General features: G+C 38.6%; 1 protein-coding gene across 2 annotated transcripts in view; it reads right to left on the bottom strand.

Moving 5' to 3' along the window:
- Positions 1–1,706: 1,706 nt before the first annotated feature.
- Positions 1,707–23,040, bottom strand: part of LOC144053093 (uncharacterized) — a 28,186-nt gene continuing 6,852 nt past the window's right edge. Inside the window, exons 3-5 of one of the 2 annotated variants that reach the window (XM_077567183.1) lie at positions 17,849–17,975; positions 15,135–16,001; positions 1,707–7,335 (exon numbers count right to left, since the gene is read on the bottom strand). In XM_077567183.1, coding sequence (XP_077423309.1) covers positions 6,786–7,335; positions 15,135–16,001; positions 17,849–17,975 — 1,544 coding nt within the window. In that variant the 3' untranslated portion in view covers positions 1,707–6,785. The other variant, XM_077567265.1, reaches the window with a different exon arrangement.

The following is a 23,040-nucleotide window of genomic DNA, read 5'->3' as shown; positions in this document are numbered from 1 at the left end:
AGCGTGAATAAACCTAAGAATATAAAAGCAGGATACATTAAGATTCAAGAAATAATAAAATAGATTGAAGCGGCTTCGCGCTTGCCGGTGACGTCAGTACAACAGCGCTAGCGAAATGCACGATTCATTTGGGCTTAGTTTCTTTTTTAGCTGTTCACAAATCACAATACATCACAAAAAGTCTTAATAATACACATTAACAATCTAACCTGACAATATTTGTCACGTCTCAGTCAATTAATTTGTGTATTTATCATTTATTCAATCTATTTTATTATCCATTCAATATATCTTGCGTATATATTCTTAGGTTTATTTAAGTTTTTTTTGTTTGTTTGTTTTTTTTACAATTTCAGTCCATACATTTTGTTATTTAAATCACATCTTTAATATTTTCTTTCCAATGTTTGGCCTGGATAATTTCTGTCCAATCCTGTAGCGTATCGTGTTCGTTAGACAATCCTGATACAATCGGGCAGCCCGATCACACCTGGTACTGACACCGGCTTCAGCGCAAGTAACGTAAACAGTCACTGTATTTCCGGTTGAGCATGACAGGAGCCGACGGGGCAGTGGAGTCATCAAGGCGTTTGACTTCCGAGCATGCGAGGAAACACCCAGGCAGCGAACCGATCGGATATTGACAGCGCGGGCCCATTGGTTTTGAATGTGTAGAGTGAGGTCAGGATAGTCAAATCCGTTGTGAGTGTTTCGAACTGATACGCATCCTGTCCAAATCGGATATGAAACTTTCAATCCGTCCCGCAAAAATCGGATTTCACGTGCTTTGTGACTGTTCAGACTAAAAAAAGAGTAATCCGCATTCAATCTGAATGGCCTAAAAATCAGATTTGGGCTGCCAGTCTAAACAAGGCCTTATTGCCCATTCCGTTTAGCCCATTTACTGCCTACCTACTATTCAAGTGGGGCCAACAACGAAGCCTACTCTCAGCCCATGCCCAGCCAAAGCCTACCCCAAGTGATGACCCAACTGCACATGTTTGCTGGGAAGTTCCCAACTACTCATACAGTGATCCATTATGACGGATGTGCAAACCGGTGAACAGGTTTGACCTGTAATGACACTTCTAGAGATGGGGTGGACAGGGGTAAGGGGATAAAGGGGAAAAATTATACCAGAATGTGTTTGCAGATGTACAAACGTTATGCCCATCGATTCCAGCCGGATGCCCCTTAAGCATACCCCTTAATACTCAATCGTCTCTGACCATGCCCAGATGAATTTAATGTATGGGGGGAGGTGTGGTTGACGTTTTCAAATCTCTTTAGGCCCAACAATCCCAAACAGATGCCCCTTCATCTACGATCAGCAACATCAATTAAAGGACCCCAATAATGGAGCAAACTTTGGCACATGTTTTTTGGTTCTGGACTTGAAAATGATGTCAACAGCACGATTGAGTGCCGTTTTTGAACTATTAAAAAAAAAGGGGGGAAGGGGCAAGATTAATTATTTATTAACTGATTTCTTCAAAACAAATTGATATACTGTAATTGAAAATGCCCGCACACTACATAAATATGTGTGGCATCATCTCTGACTGTGTAGCGCTAAGCAGGGAGGGGTGGCAGATAATAGCACACAGAAGAGAGAGAAACAGCAGGGAGAGAAATTACACACACGCTGGTAAGTAAAGGAATAGCTGAGAAAATGAAAGACAGCAGGAAAATAAGTTATATCTGGACACATTTCTTTGAAACTTTATTGACAATACAAAGGCAGAATGTGGAATCTGCAAGGGAAAAAAGTCATATTAATGAAGGTGCCAGTGTCTCTAATGCAACTTTTGTTGCTGATGTTGAATGGAGACTGTGCAATGTAGCACCATCAGTCCCTCCTGAGAGAATATTCTCCAGAACAGGGCAGATAATTTCTGACAGAAGAAACCGGATCAGCTCCTCAAAGCTGAGGCACTTGGTTTTCCTCAATCTTAATAGTTCTGCCAATCTTAACTATAGACAAGTTGTCTGGAAGCAGACATTTTGGTTGTACATATATTTTTTTAATTAGCATTTTGTTATGTTGTGTGTTTTCAAGTAATTCTGTCTTTTTTCACTTTACATTAGTTCAGTAGAAAAACGTTCAAATTGAAATAGTTAAGGTTTTCTGTATTTGTGATGTAGCACTATGTAGAGCAAATAAATAAATACAACTTTAAAACATAAAAAACGTTTTTTTTTACATTCATATATGCATGATTTTATTTATTTGTTTTTAAAACAATTATGCAACAACAAAATCTGAAGAGCCAAAAGCGTTTTTTGTTTTTGTTAGTTTTTTAGTGTGCCAAGCCAAGCTCTAACAAGATCCGGAATTTCCATCACTACTTTAAAGCCTGTTTGCCCAAAGACATTGGTTGATTTCGGTATTTTACCACTTCAGAGGCATTTGACTTCAGAGGTTCTGTACATAAACTGTAAAATACTATAGTACTAAATAATATAATATCAGGCTGAGCCAGGATCAGCCAGCAGTTAAACACTCAAAGAGCTCTTTTACAAAATGAAGGAAAAAAAAAAAATACTCTTGCTATGGCATTCATTTTGTACACACTGTATTACCTTTTGTTTAACATATTCAGACTACTAAGTCAATGAGATGTTGTAATTGTAAAATGATAAAATTAATGCTTGTAAAATTTGAAGGCCTAGTTAAATGTCTTATCACAGAATCAAATCAATTTAAAGCTTTTCAGAAAATATCTTTTCCCTTTCATATGGATGTGAGTTGCTATTAAACAGCATAAATAAATCTTTAGTTTAAAAGGACAGTGTGTATATTTCACCACTAGATGTTGCTATATAAAAGAATGCAGCCAAAGAGCGTCCATTTTGAAGCACGCATACTACGGTAACTCAGACTACACTTTTTTGCGTGTTCGAACGACGATCTGCGGTAAGCAACAGCAGTGAGATCCCCGGCAAGCGACGCTGAAAGTTCGAGCAAGACAGATTTAGCTGGAGCAGCTAAGAGCAGCTAGCGGGAGTTATTCAGAGCTATAGGCCAGAGTGGCTAACAAGAGTGGCTAGCGGGGGAAGGTTTTGGGGAAAAAATATTGAGAGCAAAGCAGAGAGAGATAAGCGGTGGGAGCCCAAATCACTGGACCCAGCGACGACCAGATGTGGAAGCTAAGCGACAGTCAACCCATTGGTTCGCAAAATTGTCCTTCGGGTATCTGTAGCAGGAAGATGACGGCGAAACATGTCATCCTCATGTAAGGACCGGCGCCACCTATGTAATATAATTAGCGATTACTAGACATAATATTATATCTTTTTTAAATGCACATTATAACATTTTATTTTGCATATTATTGAAATCAATAGTGTTTTTTTTTAAGATAAATGAATTATTAGTTCACCACTAGATGGCGCTAAAGATTACACACTGTCCTTTTAAGGTTAGAAATGTGGTAATAATAATAACTGCACCAAACCCAGCAAGACTGTATGCCAACAGCATCAGATTTCAGGAAACCAGAGAGAGATGAAAAGAAAATGGAGAAGCAGTTACTAAAAACCTTTTGTCTTAAGACTTCCAAGGCAGTACAATGGTAAAACATTTTGTGAGACTAAACATTTCATATAAAATAGGGGGAAAAAAAGAAAGAAAAGCTTTTTTTGTCTAAAGACAACAGTTTATGACAAATACAGTGTCTCACTATATTGAGTGATAAACAAGATTGATTGACTGAACGAAAAGCCTTTTGAAAGCCATAATGTACAAGCTTGTTTGCTTCCTGACTTCAAAACCTAATTCATCAATTCCCTATCGTATGATGCTCATCTCCGAGGAGAAAAACGGCATTGTATTTCATTTCATACATTTTAGTAATCCTACGCTGTTAATGCTGCCATTTTCAGTCAAAACTTTGCACAACTACATTCGGTGTGACAAGAGTGATGGGAGCTAAAGTTCATAACACTGATAAATAATGAGGTTTGTCTGTCCTAGGTACGAACGCCATCGTTTCAAGCATCATCTAGTACAGGGGTGTCAAAAGAACGACCTGCAAGCCAGAACGAGATGTCAAGGGTTCATTGGAGATAGAACACAGCTGAAGTTTTTCAATAAAAGTCATTGTTGTTGCTAATTTTCCCCACTGGAGAGCGCATGACAAGCACTAAAATGAAAACGGACCACTTAAATGCCATTCTGAAATTGACTTACTCAGGATTTGATGCTTAATATTGATGCACTTGTGAAGGCGAAAATATGCCAAGTTTCATGAGCAAATTAAGCCTAACTTCATACAAATGCTCTACCAACTTTGCGCTATGACAGATAGAGTTATATGAGAATGAATACCTCCTCTAGAAATCTTTTAAGAGACGGAATATTGCAAACTATCAGTCAACAGTCCCAGTTTGAAAGAGGTTTGCTTGGTGAAACTGCTTTTCCTTTCTACTTTGGACCGTTGGGGATCGCCACTGGGCCTCATCGCTTTCCATCAAAGTCTATCTTCTGCATCCTGCAGCTCATGTCTTCCCTCACTGCATCTACCAGTCTTCGTATCAGGTCTTCCTCTTGCTCTCTTACCTGGAAGCTCCATCCTCTTCACCCTTTTACCAACAGAGTCACTATCCCTACTCTGTCCAAACTATTTACGTCCTCTTCTCTAATTTTGTCCCCAAAATTCACTTTGAGCTCATTTCTAATCCTTTCCATCCCGGCCACTCAAAAAGGAAACGTAAACATCTTTCAATTCTTTCAATTTCCACCACTTCGGGGCTGCACATCATCCTTTGTTCTTAAAAATGGCATGAATGAGGAAATCTACTTGAATTTCAACTTATTTCTAAATGATATCAAGTTGTTTTACACAACATGCAAAACATTTCAAATTACTCATAGGATTTTAAACAGGATTTGCAACAACAAGATAATACACACATGTTCAAATGTACCGGTACTAGTAATTATTTGCACCCAAATTTGAAATTATCGTTACTTGGCCAAAAATATGCTGGTCCAGCCTACTTGACCAGATTGGGTGTGTGCATGGCCCCTGAACTAAAATGAGTTTGACACCCCTGATCTAATAGATTACCTCTAGTAGTAATTTCAAAACCTCAACTGCAAGGTAAAACTGCATTCTTAAATAGTATCCAATTGTCTCGTAAAAAATTAAACTTATCATAAACTACCATATAGTACAGAAACACTTTTTACATACAATATAGCTTGGATTTGTAAGCCTATGGCTCAATTAATACATTCACATTTCAAAGTCAAATAAAAATATTTAAAAGTAATATTAATAAATCCTTCCAAAATGTTCCATGTCCGCACATGTATCACATATAGAATACAGCTCTTATCTCATTGTTAAAAATATATTGGTCACACACTGTTAAATACACTGCAATGTTACTATTATTTATATATATATATATATATATATATATAATAGTAACATTGCAATACACTGTGCACTTTAGCTTGACCTCATTCAATTCTTAAAGGTTTGTTGGTTAAATACATCCATAAAAGTTAGCGTTTGGGAAAGAAAAATGAAAATATTCACTAAAAAGTCCGGAATCATGTTATAGTACATCGTTCGATTTTTGGATTCCAGCTCTCTATTTCCAGTCCACTATTCGAACCATTTAATGGTGAAGGACCATCCCAAATTATTACATTACCGCTATATAATGTATATCTGTGGTCCCCAACCATTTTTCAGCCGTGGACCGGTCCATACAAGTCAATTTTTACTCATTGTGCTAGCTTGTGGATTTACTATTAGCATTGGCAACCGAGATATTTAGCATTTTTACATTTGTCAAGAATGCGTCATAAATGGTTGAAACTTGAAACAGAGATAATCTGGTTATTTTTAACAATAAAATGTTTTTAGCCTTGGATAAACTGGAACTCCTGTACGTTTTTTAAATTCTTTCAACTGCGCAGCCTACTGCCCGGTGGTTGTAACCTCGCAAGCCAGATTGACAATTGTGATTCACTCGAGGGAGTTCTTCACATTATCAATCTGGGACTTCACTACGCAGATTCGTTCGGGAAAGGAGAAACTTGCTGTACAATACTTCGAGCTGATTGGACAATGCGACATCTTTGCACATTTGTTTAGACCAATCAAGGCAACAAATGAAAATCTTGTTTTCCGTCTCGGAAGAGAGGTGGTAAGCATGAACATCTTTGCCAGATAAAAATGAACGAAGCACCTCTTGCTGTTCAAATTCAACAAGGAAACGGTGAGTAATTCTGCAAGGACAGAATTAATTGTAATTATTATTTAACACCTGATTGGTCCGACCTAAAAAAAGGTCGCCTGCAAACGTATGCTGTATATGATATTTTTTTGAAATACAAAGATTTCTGGAGTGTATTGCTCTTGCAATCATATATGTACAATACATTCAACATAATACAAAGAAAATAATGGGGAAATATGTGCAACCCTGTATTCTGTAAATTACCCAAAGATAACATTCATTTTACGGTGCATTTCTTTCAGTATAAACCTTCAGTGGCTGTAATTCCTCACAGTCTCTCATAGTCTTTTGATTAAAATTAATTCCATACTGTATGGTAAACTCGTTTAGTTAGCACTTATGCAGTTGAGAGAAGGCAATGGCAAAAGCTAGCTGCAGGATTAAAAGATAACAGACAAAAATAGACTGTGATTGTTCAAGCAATCATGTTCTACAGAGAAAGTTGAAGAACTTCTCTACCTTTTTGGAATCAACTCAGCTTAGGTGTTGAAAGCTTTTCTCAGAAGCTCCAGTAAAAAACACTTGGTTCAACCAGAGGACGAGGATGATGGAGATGATGTTAAAGATGATGAAGATGAAGGTTGACGCTCCTCACATCCGCCAAGTTCGGTTATCCTGGCCTCTGACAATAATGATGTAATTTCCTTCTCCTTCTCTTTCCTACTTCCAGTGCAGACTGACCTCTGGGCTGGTTTGAACTGCCAGGTAACCTTCTTGGTTGTTGTCGACTGCTCAGCTGTGGTCGTTGTCACTGTTGCTGCAGCAGGTTGATTGTCCAAGTTTGACGGTCGAACAGGAACCTTCTTTGCATTGCTGTTTTGGTCTTGTTCAATGAACGGCTCTTCCAGCACCTCAGGTTCTGTGGTTTCTCCAAATGAGTCCCAACGTGGTTCTGCTGGCAGTCTTTTGGGTCGGGCTAACCCAGCAGTTTTAGCCCCTGCTGCTGCAACTCTGGACGGGCGACTTGGACCCGAGTCGGACAGGTCGGAGTCCCAGTCGCTGTCACCTGCCACTGAGCCGCAACCCAATACAGATTCATCAACAGGCTCAGAGCCAGAACTTTCAGAGTCTGACTCCCTGGGGGGAAGGAGGTGGGTGGGGGTGGTTGGGGAGGTGGAGGGAGCAAAAAGAAATGTGTATTTGTATTTGTACAACCAACTTGGGGAACTGTTAGTGAAGCGGAACACTTTACTGCTATTTTAGCAACTGGCGCATATTTAGATCATGGCTCTAAGTAGTGCTTGAAGGGTTCCATTTAGATGGGCATGTTGTGTAATAAATAGGTAAATAAAACTAAATCAAACAAATTTTGTAAGCTAAAAAAAAAACTTGACTTTTTTGTGGCCAATCCCGATGGATGATGACGACTGATAACAGCAGCATAACAGGGCCGCCAGCAAACACTGTAGTACAATGGGTATGTTAGGCAGATTTTTTTTTTTTGTCCTCATTAACTAAAATCTTTCCACATTTCACCTCATCACTACTTTACAACTGGTATTAAGATCAGTGGTCTAGTGGTAGAGTGCCTACACTCAGACTTGCAGGTTGTGGGTTCAATTCCTGGCTAGGGTCATGACAAAGAAAATGGGACCTGTTACCTCCCTGCTTGATACTCAGGCTAAGTTATCCATGTGTTAAAAAGAAAAAACTTACAACTGGTATTAAATTTGTTAATAAAAACAAAACAAAAATATTTTCGTCAACACACGTTTTTCACCAAACGAAAACTAGACTAGACTGGACTAAAGCCCTCATTAATAAACAATAATGGAACAAAATTAGTATGCATGTTTGTTGACTAATGAAGACGAGACGAAAATGTACTTCACTTAATAAAAACGTAACAAAAATCTATGGACATTTTAGTTTACAAACAAAGACGAGAAGAAGATTAGATCATTTTGTAAAATCCTGTCTCTGCTAATCTGTCACTGAGACTCTAGTCAGGTTTCCATCCAATTGTTTCAAATTTTTTAAGAAAATTTACTGAAAATGCGCAAAACGGACATGCGACTTTTCCAATTGTGACGTTTCCATCTGTTCTTCTTTTGCAAATATTGAGAGGGGACTCTCCGTATACACCATGACAGGGGTGTCAAACTCATATTAGCTCAGGGGCCATATGGAGGAAAATATATTACCAAGTGGGCCTGATCAGTATAATCATGGTATAATATTTAAAATCAATTGCTGTCAATTATACGCAGATTTTCAGCCAGCCCTATTGTCCCCAAAAAATAACACAAATGCAAATGAAACGCGGCAACACTTTGCCCGTATGAGTTCTGGGCATGCTATATCTACCTATTTTGCATATACCTGTATATTATTCACGGAATGCATTGTGGTGCTGTTAATGAAGTTATAAGGACGTTAATCCTTGTCATACGTGTAGTTGAATGTGTGTCGTATTCAGCACGTTTGTTTGATTTATGTTGGTTTATGTTTTTATTATTTTTTTAAACAAACTGCAACTTTAAGTTGTGTGTAAAAATAATGACATCCAGAGCAATTCCGTGTACAAGTTGCATTGCTCTTCTGAGGATTGGTTTTGAAATTACTAATTTATTTGCTTTAATTGTGGCCGGCTGATGAATTGGTCTGACATTACTCTTTTTTATTTTATTTTACAAAATCGTGTTGCTGGCCGTATGTTTGACACCGCTGCACCATAGAGATGTGATCCACCAGTACCGGTAATCTAAAAGAAAAAGAAGAACAGAAAGCCATTGCGACGTGTGATGATGTCGTATGAGTTTGCTTTTGTAATTCTTGATAAACTGTAGCATTTCTTTGCTGTTTTCATAGCATTAATATTCGCTTCTTTAATTAATTCCAAAAAGATTTCTGTTTCGCCCCCTCCCCCCCCCAAACATACCTTACTTTATCGTCCGACATTGCTTTGGGACTACAAACGTACATGTGACGTATTGTCCGATCAAAAACGTGCGACGTGTATCCGGTCTTGTCAGTGTTTATTCGCAAAACCTGTTTCCATAGCCAAAATTTGCGTTTTCCTTTTTTCGACACGCTTCAAATTCCACCCCCTCCTAGTGTAAAAACTCTTTTGCGAATTTTGGGTCCTTTTTCGAATTTCTAGCGTTTCCATTCAGTTATATTTTTGCATTTCTTGAAAATTCGAATAAAAATGGGCGGATAAACCCCACTGGTGTGACACTGTAAATGTGATACACAGTGACACACACCCTTTCAAATCTTCAGCTAGCAAGTGCAACATGCACAAACACATGAGACTAACAGGAGGTGGATTCACCGTGAATCCACCTCAAGGCTTTCAAGGCAAAAAAACAAAAACATTATTGGCCATGCTGTGCTTTGCCTGGAAGAAAGAGAAGACGTGATACACTGTATATATGGACACATTCTTGCTACATGGACACTTCCAGAGAAAAACCTTATGTTTGATTTTAGTCGGAAGGAAGGAATTGGGAGACACAAGTTAGTTGGAAAAGAACACAATAAACCTAATTAAACAAAAAGTTTGGTGGTGTTTGTTTGATAATGTAATATTGAAGGGGAAAAAAAACATGGTTTGATATGTCCTCATGAAACCTCTTATATAAGGATATGTTGTTGTCCTGAACTGTTGTACGAATCCAGGTGCCCAACCATTTGTAAATAAAAGGCGGGATCAGCCTGGGAACTCTTCCTTGTTTATACTACAGTTTTCCCTGCTTTGCAAAACATGCTTTCGAAAGTGTCTGAGAAAGGGCTTGGCTAGCCCGGTTTCCCACGCTAACGGATAAAAGACGGAGCGGCACACGGTCCGGACAGAGTCAGCTGCGGAACACGCACGATTGCCCAGCCATTTTGCAGCTCGTTCTACCTGGACCGTAGGTTCTCCGGTCTAGTGTAAAGGTAAGTGCTGATGAAGATCATATTATGCTGCTTAACGTTGTAGTGTATTCATTGCTGTTTGCGGGAATAAAAGATTCTAGCAAATCGAGTTGTGATTATTGCTGTTTGCGGGGAATAAAAGGTATAATCATTCTAGCACAGCGCAGGTGTTGATTACTGTTTGCGGGGGATAAAACGTGCGATTATCCTAGCACAGTAAAAATGTTGATTGCTGTTTGCGGGGAATAAAAGACTCGGTTATTCTAGCAAAGCATATCAAGTCTCTGTGTATTCATTGTTGCCGCCAACCACTCACGATCCTGCATAAAAAATATAAAGGTGAAGTAGTGTTTTCCACAAAACAAACATTAATACAACGGCTATAGTGTTCCAACAATACGTTAATCCAACCACTAACTAATGCTGGCTAACGTACTAGTTCGTAGCATGGAACCATAGAAGCCACGTACTGGTATACTGTAATTGTGTGTGTGAAGTTGTTTTTCATCAAAAAGATGAGAGGAAATCTTATGTGAAATAGTTTAAGATCCGAAATGTTCAAAATTATCTGTAGACAAAATAAAATATACAAGGGCAAAATGATTCTCCTGACTAAAACTAGACTAAAATGTTGACAGTTTTTGTTGACTAAAACTAGACGAATAAAAAAATTTTTTTTACTAAAATACTAGGCTTATAGTCGACTAAAAGTTGACTAAATAAAAACGGGATGTGGTTGACTAATTATGATCAAAACTAACAAGTGTGATTGAAACTGGACTAAAACTGTGACTAAAGCTTAAAAAAACTAATAAAATTAACACATGATTTATGATGTATTAAATGTGTTAACCATAAACAAGAGGACTTCAGACATTTTACAACTTGCCTTAAATACATGTATAAATTATACACTTAATGATGTTTACAGGAGGAAACTTGTATATGTTTTATTAAAAAATTATAACTGTAATTCAACAAAAGATGCCTCTGCCAACTCTATTATTAGGGTCTAAGGAACCAGCGATAAAAGAAAAAGGGGTTGTTCAAAGCAGCTGTCTACTTGTTAAAAAACAGTGACCACCCGCCAATTTTTTAAGTGTCGTCATAGCAACACACATTTCCACATATGATATTAATATGAGGTGCCATGTTAGCCCAGTTAACCCCAAGACAAACAACAAAGTAAGGAATAAAATAAATACTATAAATAGATGAGAGAGATGCTTATTCATATTTTGAATGTGTGCAATGCAGCAAAGGTGTTGATGAAAGAGTGTTTAACATGCAGGGATGAATGGGCATGAGGCTTTACCGTGTACAAGACATGATGTACTAAATTATGTACAAACACACACCCCAGCCCGGGTATCCTTTGCACAAGATGCGCGAACACTCCCAAATGATAATATGAAAAACCACGTGGTGTGCACATTTCTACGTATGTCCACATCAATCTTTGAAAATATCAAAATGATTGCACCAATATTTTGCATGTGATGATCATTAAATGAATGAATGAATGACATATTCGTCTCCACTTACTAGAGTTAATGAGGATAGCGTTTATACAGACGCTCCCCAACTTACGAACGAGTTACGTTCCGAGCGATCGTTCGTAAGGTGAATTTGTTCGTAAGTTGCTTCAGTGCTATATTTTGTATTATAATTTATGTTTAAAGAGAATACGTACAGTACTGTACTACGTATGTTAGAGAGAGAGAGCAAGAGACACACACAGTATGTACATGTACGTAATAAGATAAATAAAATGAAGTTTAACTTACTTTTGGAAGATGTACTCGATGCTTAAGGAGAGGAGGAGGAGGAAGAGGAGAATTTTATATCATGAGAGGTTCTTCGTCGTCGCTGGAATGGGCTTCAAAAGTTACTTCCTCCTCCGTAACTTAAATGTAGGAAGAAGTTGAGGGTCGAGGAGAAGAAGATGAGGGTTGGTGAGTACTGTATCTTCCTTGGAGGATTTACTAGAAACTGGCCGAAAGAAGCGATTTAACGACGATTGCACAGTTTTCTTCTTTTTTCATCATAAATGATGCGGTAGCACTGTATGGCATCATTCAATTGATTTGCAACCTTTGTGCAACGTTCAATATTTGGGTCTTGCTGCTCGAAGAGTGCGATGGCTTTATCTATGAGCGACAGGCGTTTCTTCTTCTTCCTCCTCCTCGACACGTTGCTGAGCCTCCAATGCTGGGTGAGCTCTCACAGCGCCAAGCGTCGGTATTAGCGGCGGAAAGAAGCACTACAGTACTTGGAAAAAGGTGCGCAATACAAAATCTAACTTACAGCATCTCTTTCCGAACATTTTTTGACATGCGCGCATGCGCGCAGACATGTTCGTATGTACCGTTGTTCATAACTCGAATGTTCGTAAGTAGGGGAGCGTCTGTATCCAGAAACTGTTTTCTGACAGTCACTCTAGGTTGACTGAACTTGACAATATCAGCCAAAAATAAATGTGATTTGTATTTTTCCCTAATCGCCCAGCCCTACCATAATGCATCGTGTGAACAACTAGCTTGACTTGTCTTCCTGACCATGCACACCAAATAAGTGATTTCCTGAGGCAGGAAAAATTACTTGAATTTCTCGAGGACTTGTTACACCTCTAGCTTAATTAAACACGTGATAAAAATAAACTTCCTGGTTTTCAGTGAGTGAGACACAGCTGGCCGCCACCAATCCTTACAAAAACAGTTCATTAAAAATACATATTTTGTGTATTACAACAAGACTTAACTAAATTTGCAATTTATAGTGTAGCTAAGGATGAAATAGCAAAGCTTGCAGTCATTGTCTCCAAAATGTACACGGCAAATCGGTCAGTGTTAAATTTCCAGTGTTCGATCAAATATGCAATAAGCAGTCCAATTAATAAAAGAAGACGTGCTTAGATTTGATACTCCCAGTTAGGGCTGGGCGATTTTGCCTAAAAATAAAATCTCCGATTTTTTAACTAAAAATTTTATTTACGATTTTTTCCCCGATTTTATATTATTTTTTTTATTAATATTATTTGATTTTATTTGTTATTTACATAAACCAATAACTTAAAAAGTTTTGCTTTTATTTGATCAGTTAACAAAAGTAACCATATTTCTTCTCTTGGAATCAATGTGCAAAACTTCTACCTTGAATCAAATACTTCTGGAAACGTAAATATATGTGTTGATAAAGTAGAAAAGTAAAACTTTTTTGTCAACTTTGTTTTAAAAGTTAAACAGTGCTACTTGTGACCCTCAACATGGCACAAATAAACATCATGTTTTGGCTTTAATGTAGGAACCAAGGTCTGAGCTTGTTATCCCCTCCAACTGTCTGCTGATTTTACAAGTATAAGTACTGTTATGTAAATTGAGGTGGCTGTTTTGTCATGACTGGCAAATTTCCTTTTAGCGTTATTTGATTGGCCAGTCCCCGAAGTAAGAAAGTCTTGATATGCCGTAAATCGGCTATTTCACCGTGAATAGTCCACTTCACTAAGTTCACCCCATCCTATAGATATCCTTTCACTTTTCTTGTTGTCAGCATTACCAGCCCACTATACTACATTTCATAAGGATTTTATGTCGCAGACGACGCAGAGGCTGATAAGCGTCACGGGCATGGCGAGTGAATGTTAGCTTGTCTTTCATACCGGTAAGTGCTTGCAAGGCGAGTCCGTCTTGAGGAGATAGCGTAACATTTTGCGACCACGCAGCGACATAAACGTGCACATTTGTGCTATTAACATAAGCTTGTAAATGTCTATAAACAATCAGGATAAAATATCAAATTTACAGCAGGCTAAAGATTTCTTCGCTACGGCAATTGACCAATATTGGAGCCGTTCAGAGCAAAAATATCGCTAGCATTTGAGTTGACAATCACGGCAAAATAACCACTGCCTAAACAAATGGCGTGGGGCAACTTGAGCAAAATATACTTGCGGCTAGGTAGCAGTAGCACATACCTGGGTTCTCCCGTTTTCAGCAAGTGGTGAAATCGAGTCTTCCTCACTGTATACATGGGTGCCATATCATTAGCGAGGTGCAACGTGTCCGCTTTGGTGATGGCTCTTATTGTGCCCCTTTCTTGCTTCCTTGTGTAAATGACTCCTCCACGGTAACATAGTAAACAGTTTTTTTTTTTGCGGGAGTTTGTTTGCTGTTGTTGAGTTCCTCCCGTATGGAGTGTGTGAGGACACCACTGGTAGAGCTAACGCTACGGAAGCCCATGGGGGCGAAAGCCACGGGTGCGGCGCAACAAAAGGGGGGAAAAAACATCGATGTTATAGTTTTTTTAATCGTTCACAACAAAACACTCGAATTAATTTAAAAAATCGATTTATCGCCCAGCCCTACTCTCAGTGTTAATCTAACACTGGCGAATTTGCTGTGGAGCTGAGCGATGTATTGTACGTACTGCGCTGGTTACAGTCAAATAAATGGAGGGTGAACAAGCCTCAATATACACCCTCCAGCCCATTTTCATTTTCACCCACATCAACTTTCCGTATCAACCCACTTCAGTGCTTGCTACTCGATTGTTCCTATGTACTTTTTGTGCGTCCTCAAAAGCCTGTATAGGCTGTTGGTGTCATACTGTATTTCAAATTGCTCAATGTCAGGCGTGAGTCACCGTTTGGTAAATTTTGCTTCACATTGATAGTAAGGCCCAACATGTCTGCCACAAGATAAGATACAATAACTACCAAACAGAGGAAAGTGATTTTTCATATTCAAATTAAGAATAACAATGATCCAGTCACAGCAAAGCTTATTCACTTATGGGTTAGAAGAAATCCAGCCATCCTTCAAGCCAGGCATGTTTGACTAACAAGAATAGCTTGAAAAAGTTGTAAAATTGTAAAAGAAATAAAAACTAAAATAAAAAAATAAAAAAGTTGAAAAATGTTGTAGCAACCTGATAAAAGGACATCAAATATATAAAAAAAAGAAGAAGAAAAAGAAGAGATGTGGCGTGGGACTTAGAGTAAGACTAAATCAACATACCTGCCACTGTATGATGTTGATCCTTCCGGGCCTAAGAGTAGGCAAGCTGGAGCAGCTAGGTATACAAAGCTGTCAGTACATAAAAAATCTCCTTCTGGTTTGCGGGGAGCAAGGTGAGACAGCCTGGCATTGGGTTCCAAATTGGACTGCTCCAAATGTGTTTTCCTGTGGTCAAAGTGTTGGCGCATGGCCTCTTGCTGTGTGTCTTGAGTGGAGTAATCCGTAATTGTGGAGATCTCACCATGGGGGCCGGGACCAGCTGACACAGCAAGATACACAAAGCTATCTGGTTGGACAAACGGATCAATGTCACCACTGTCCAATCCTGAGCTTCTGATTGGCTTATGATAAGGATCAATCAGATGTTTGATTGGCTGTTTCAAGGGAGACGGCGGAAGAAGCGGCTCATTTGCCATTATGGTAACTTTTCTTCTCGGTTGCATTGCTTCACACGGACTTGTGTCTGATTGGTCCACTGTGGACTTATAAGATGAAAATATTCCTCCTCCCGTTTCATCTTTCCATCCGTCCCCATCGTTCCCTCTCACTTCATCCCCCCCACCCGAGCCGCAAATATCCTCGCTGCATTCCTTATTTCCCTCATCTTCATGAGAGGCGGTGCTGAGCAGTGACGGGTAGCACCACTGGAGTTCAGCACTCTCCTCCCTGCCCCATTCCTTCAAACATCCATCGTCCCCGTCCTTCTCCAATGACGTGTTGCTGCTGCCTAGGTCAGAGCCGCTGATTGGTTGGTCGCTGTCAGAGCCGGCCCCCTCCTGGCTCTGATTGGATAATGAGAGAAAGACGCCACTGGAGTCCGATTCCAGCGTTAGGTTGGAGTCAGGAGAGCTGTCCTCTTTACTGGAGCTGGAAGAAAGATTGCACAATTGCTTACCACCACTGTGTCATTTAATTTGTGCTCTCCCTTTTTTTTTAATTAGTATGATTGCCTTTATGCCAGACACCATGGGTGTGTTATTCTACATCCACAGTTTGATGGAGACATCATTTTGAATTTAACTTCTTATTAAACACTGTATTGGGTTGCTGGGACCTCAAGGCTGGATATTACATTTAAAGGTGCTCCCATTACAAAATAAGGGAAATTTTGTCATGTCTGGGAAGATCTGGCTTTGGTTGAGGGCCCTGAGTGGGTTCCCGCCCTTCCGCGGGTTGACCAATCCGGGCCCTCAGCCACTTGTGCCTGGCCCCAGGTGTGGCTAGTTACCAAATTAGTGTGGGTGTATTTAGTTCCCGGGTGGTGATCAGTCCGTGTGGGATCATTGCCGCTTGTCACGGTCAACCCCGGAGTTCTGTCTGTCATTTTGATTTTTGTACCTTTTCAGTTCCTTGTTTATTTTATTACTAACCAGTACCCTGGTTAGTGTTTGTTTGTAAAATAAAGCACGCCAGTCTCGCCTGCACTCCTGCTGTGGTTCTCCTGCATTTTGGGTCCTTCACCTCACACGCCGACAGACACCACGCCGCACCGTGACCGCACCGTGACCGCACCGTGACCACACCGTGACCGCACCGTGACAAATTTAAGTTGGACAATGTAATTTAAATAATTGAAATAATTATTTCAGTAATTTTATAATAAATAATTGTACTACAAAAAATTTGTGAGAATAGTTGCAATAATTATTCCAAAAATCTCTGAATATACTGTAAATTTACATTAAGAGGAACATTGAAGAGTTTGTCAAGTTAAAGTTGACAAAGTATTATACAAACAGTAAAGATTTCAGTGTTTTGGTACATCAACACACTCATCAGAAGATTTGTGGTTGTTCCTGAGAAATAAAAAACTAGTAGCGTGAAATGGCAGTTATTTTGTTTGTTTGAAATAAGTTAATTAAATAAAAGTGCTAAGAATTTTTTTTGCAGATATTTAAATATGTGGAAAATTTTGACATTCATACTGTAAAATTATGACTTCTAACGTTCACCACTTTATACTGTGGCCCCAATACTCTTTCATACATATATTGCTGCATTGTTTATAGAAATTTAAAATGACACCTTTACATAGAATGCATTTTGTTTGCAATTTTTGGTGTCATAAATTTTTAATGCAGTGACAGCCAGGGGCACAACATAAACTACTAAAGACTACTCTTATAAAAGCTCATTATTTGCAGGTCGCATCTAAATAAGAAATACAAAATTGTAAAAACAGCAGCTTACACTGTTAACTATTAACTCATTCACTCCTAGCTATTTTCACTAAAGCAACCCCCTTAACCTCCCAGTTGTTTTAATGGATTTTGACTGATTATGCAAGGCCCACAGAACATTGTGTTCCATTGCTCTAAAAACATGGAACCTATCAACATAAAGGTTAGAATCACTTTCATCAGGAAAAAAAGTATATTTGTATCTGTTTCTGTTTTGCAGCAATTAGCATTAGAATATAGCTAAGTCGTCATTATTCACAGAACTGTTGAAAACACTGGGAAAAAGAGCTTGTTGCAACATGGCCCTGGCTGATCTCTTATACTCTACTGCCACCTGCTGGCCGTTTTTTGTAATAACTACCATTGCTTTAAGCGTTTTCTTCATATCAGAAGCTGTAGCAAAGCCTTCTGTATGTTCTAGCATTAAAAAATCATTTTAAAAAACATATTTATAAGTTTTTGGGTTAGAATGAGTTAAACAGTTGAATCGGCTGTAAATCAACCGGTGTATTAAGTTGTCATGTTGACACTAACCTTGTGCATCCAGTGGAGGTCCCAGCAGGAGATTTTAAAGACCACCTGACAGTCTCTTTGTCTGTGTCAGTAACTGGTAACACCATGGAGCTGAACTCAAGGTTGACCTGGGACTTGCTCCCCACCCCTAGAAAACAGAACACAGTTAGTTTAATTAAACAACAGCAACAGGAGAAATGGTCAATGTTGTTTATTCCGCTTGTGTTCATGCTTTTGGAAACTATATTTGATCATAATACAGTATTAAATGAGCAGTTGTCATAAAAATGCATGTGTTGCTGAATTGTGATCTACATACTGATGAGAAATAGAGATTTCATAGGGGCCATTATTGACACCATCAATCCAAAGTCTGGAGTCCTCAAACAAAAGACGAGCGATATGAAGACCAACACTGATTGCTTTGACTCGAGATGAGCATAATAAAAAAATATATATATGTGAATGTCCTTTTCAGCAATGTTTCGCTTACATTTCTGAAAAAGATTACACATTTTTTGGGAAAGTTTTGCAGGATCTGACATTAAAGGGATACTTGACTCTTTGAGCCATTTTCAGCAGTGAAAAGCTAATATTTTGTCCCGAATGAATTTGATAACTTCATTATTCTTCTCGTACAACTAACACCTTTAAAAACTATTTTTTCCCCTTGGTGTCGAATGAAGATGGCATCACCTGTGCTGAGGAAGTAGGTAACGACCTGGCTCGCCTGATTTCTGGGTTTGGTCAGCAAACTGAGCCATGATTGGTCATTACCCACTTCCTCAGCACAGTTGATGTGATCTTCAGTCGACAGCAAGTGAAATAATTTGTTTTTAAAGGTATTAATTGTACATGAAAAATAATGAAGCTATCACATTAATTATACACAAAATATTACCTTTTTACTGCTGAAAATGGCTCAATGAGTCAAGTATACCTTTAATGACTGTATGATTGTGCATATGTAATAGCAACACAATAGTTATTTCTTTCCCTGCATGTCAAAAATAGATTGCGATTTTTTTAAAGGGAGTATTTTTGGTAGATATACTGTAAATCATACTTAGTAATGTCAAGCAGACCAATAAAGCTGGCATTATGGCAGCATGGGTTAAGCTAAATTAAAAACTAAGGGAGTAAATAGTTTACTAAAGTTTTCTACTGTAAATAGTTTTCCAAAATTTCAACATAATTTCTTAATTTTCTTCTTTTTTTTTTTTTAAATAAAAAATATATGGTGTTCCCAGTGTCAGCATAATTTTTAGAACGTGGAAATTTAAATGCATAAATGAAAAGTGTCCTGTATCTCACTGAGCAACAAATGCATGCGCGTCAGGGTTCGTAAAATGTTTCAAAAGATCTTCTCAGAATATGTTCAAAATGTCTTTTGCGACCAGTATTTGTCCTAACTTTAAAATGTGACGTTGGTTTGAAGTTTAACTGATCATCAAGGGTGAGGTAAAATACAATACCAGAATTTATTTGCTTGCACACAAGTAAACACACAAAATTATATATCATTCTTAATTGCTTAATGGCTATTGTTGTAATAATTAATAATTACAACAACAAATAGCCATTAAACAATTAAGTATGATATATAATAGATATAGATAGATACAAGATACAGCATAGTATATGAATGCAATAGAGACAGGGCAAAAAATGCTTCCCAAATCTACAAAGGTAATAATTAGACAATTACGAACTAAACTCGTTCAAACCGTTAATCATGCAAAAATCCTTTGGGACCTGAAGCTAAATCAAAGGGGATCCTTGGTGGAAAAAACTACTGTAGGATTCAAATACAGATTATTTAGGACTGAAACATGGCTGACAGAAAGTATACCCCAGCAGGTGCCTACGATTTATTTAGAATGGGTTAAAAAGGTTTTTCTACATCATGCATGCTGCACCAATGCCCAGATGAGAACGAAGAGCCCTGACTGTTTTATTCTGACCGCATCTATCAGCTTTTATCTTCCCTATAGTAGAGTGTGCGGACCCGCAGACTCCACAGTTTCTTTGGGGAGGGGTGGAGTTTTTCTTACCTCATTTGAAGTCACGTCTTTGTTTGACAACAGTGGCTGTCACTTTAAGATCATGCACATATTAGTATGCGCACCATAAACGAGCACAGATGCTGCAAATTGAGGTTATGTCACTGCCAAAGGAACGGAATGTCATCGTAAACCGAGATGCTGAAATATTTAACACGCATCCCAGGTTGGACTTTAATTTGGAAAATATCCTTATCGTTATATCCTTATCTGGCATGCTTGGAGAGTGACATTACAGACGCTCCCCTACTTACGAACATTCGAGTTACGAACAACGGTACATACGAACATTATGCTATTATTATACACAGTATGTCGAAAAATGTTCGGAAAGAGATGCTGTAAGTTAGATTTTGTATTGCGCGTAGTGCTTCTTTCCGCCGCTAATACCGACGCTTGGCGCTGTGAGAGCTCATTGGAGGCTCAGCAACGTGTCGAGGAGGAGGAGGAAGAAACGCCGGTCCCCATGAAGGAGGAAATAACTTTTGAAGCCGATTCCAGCGATGACGAAGAATCTCTCATGATATAAAATCCTCCTCTTCCTCCTCCTCCATCATCTCCTTAAGCATCGAGTACATGTTCCAAAAGTAAGTTAAACTTCATTTTATTTATCTTATTACGTACATGTACATACTGTGTGTGTCTCTCGCTCTCTCTCTCTAACATACGTAGTACAGTACAATACTGTACGTATTCTCTCCATTTTATTAAAAGTTTTTTTCAGTACAAACCAATGCAGGTTACTTGTACAAGCCTTAAAAATACTTATATAAACCTTCAATATACTTATATAGGCTTTAAACATAAATTATAATACAAAATATAGCACTGAAGCAACTTACGAACAAATTCACCTTACGAACGATCGTCCGGAACGTAACTCGTTCGTAAGGTGGGGAGCGTCTGCATATTCATTTATATTCAATACGCCTCTCTCCTAGACTAAGTTCTCAATTGGAACATATTAGGTAAGGATTTTCCTAAAAAGAAGAGATCAGTGCCAAGATTTAAGTGAAATTGTGTGGCTCTTTTTTATGCAATTTTTGAAATTTATAGTAGTGCCTTCATACGTGGTTAAAGGATGATACATTCGCTGATGCTCTTCAGTCGCTTTATTCCCACAAGCGATAACAGAAAACACATTCAGTCCGGAGTTGCAATGGGAAACAACTTAAACCTAGTCAATCCACTGACGACGCTGACTGCTTTACGTGAGCTAACTTTCAAGCTTCAAAAATGTCCTTTTTGCCCTTTTGTTGGAAAAACTCTGTCTTTCTTTGTTCCTTTACTCTGTCATCTTTATAGACGTCACAGACACACAGAACAAAGTGAGAGAAACGCAACAAAAAGCAACGTCTAAGTTGGTGCTTTACAATTTGCAAAGAACGCTGCAAAGAATGTTGGGAAGTACATGGCTTCACCTTTACTATATAATGAGGGCCCGAGCAGTGCCGCTCTGAGGTCCTATGTTTTTTGTAGGAATTCTTATTCTCCGCAAACGATCTGATGTTTGAGAGATTAAACGTGAACGAAAACTCACCAAAATTTACACACACACCGGGCCCGGCAAAAAATTTGATATTTTAAAGTCATACATGAGTACTAAAACATGTGTCTGTAGCACCATCTACATGGGTTTACAGAGCCCTGTCCTGCTACTTTTGACCTACGGCTACAAAAATTGGGTGGCACATGTAGCCCCCAAGATGAACAAAAAAGGCTTTGGTAACCATACCCTAAAATGAACAAGAAATGAGCTATGAGTATTTGAGTTTTTGCACATCTACAGGGGTCATACTTTTGCCCCTTTGTCCTACATGGTTAATCCAATTGACTTTAAACTTGGGCTGTACCGTCTCAATACCTGGGACAACATCAGGGGGAAAAAAATCTAAAGTTTTTGACGGACTATATGATGGGAGTGGGGCATTAAAATTTGAGTTTCAAAATTGGTCCCCAACCACTGGGCCGCAGACCAGTCCCGGGCCATGGGCCACTTTGGACCAGGCCGCACAGTTGAAAGAATAAAAAAAAAAAAAAAAAACCTGCACTTCTGGTGAATTGATTAGCCCGAGGCTTTATTTTGAAAAGTGACCGGATTCTCTCAGTTTACGACGGACTCTTAACGCATGTCAAGATGCTAATTATCTCAGTCGCGTAGCGCTGATGCTAATCGACAAGTTAGCAAAATGGGTAAAAAAACTGTCATATTTGTAAAGTTTCTTTGCAACGTAGAAAAGGCCCAGTGATGAGACAACACAGGAGCCTATGACCAAGAAGAAAAAGAAAGGTGCATGGACTTACAGCTACAGGTGATTTCCACGCATAATGACCCGCTCTGCATAGTTAGTTCTGTACATAGCACAATACAAAAACCCTATATGTATGGATAGATCTGATGCCAAAAAAACAAGTTAATTTAAAAATGGGAATAACTGTATAGTCTTCCTTATAATCAGGGTTCAGGGGGTTACTTTAAAAATGTTTCCCGATACAGTTACTAGCCACCCGTTATATTAAAGTAATGCAATTAATTACTGTTCTTTCAATTGCTCTTGGATTACTCCAACACCAAATCTGCAACAAAAACCTACCTATGTACCTAATAGCACTGATGAAAAATTGTGACCTCCTCCAGCATATAAAATTCCCATCCCCATTATAAGATTTAGTCTACTTTCAGTCACTAACAGCGCCGTCTGCTAAATTCCCAAACACTTGCCCTGGTACAAAAATCAGGATGCGCTAACTTCTCTGACAAGAACACATGTACAGTACTTTATATGAAAATAGAGCTCTTAGATTTCATTGACCCCAAATGACTCTGGTGGAGGCGATGAAGTTAGCTGAGGGACAGCTGACACAAATTGTGATTGGACAACCTGACTTGTTTTTCATTACTGATGTTTAGGACATAACATCTAACAATTCTATCTTGTAATTTGTGACAATTTGCAACAGTGCGCTGTGTGGCAGTCCAACTTCAAAGGTGTGCATAACAAACCGACATGCTTGTATCAAACCAGTGGGGAAAAAACAGCACACTCCCTGTGTTTAACCTGCCCAAAAGTGAACTTTTAACCTTCACAGGAAGCGATGACACCTGAATAAAAATCAGCCTTATTTTTACCATTGAATACACAATAGACA

This window comes from Vanacampus margaritifer, chromosome 1, assembly GCF_051991255.1.
Source record: "Vanacampus margaritifer isolate UIUO_Vmar chromosome 1, RoL_Vmar_1.0, whole genome shotgun sequence".
NCBI classification, from domain to species: domain Eukaryota; kingdom Metazoa; phylum Chordata; class Actinopteri; order Syngnathiformes; family Syngnathidae; genus Vanacampus; species Vanacampus margaritifer.
The sequence above is the reverse complement of the archived record's forward strand: the minus strand, read 5'-3'. Positions and strand labels throughout refer to the sequence as shown.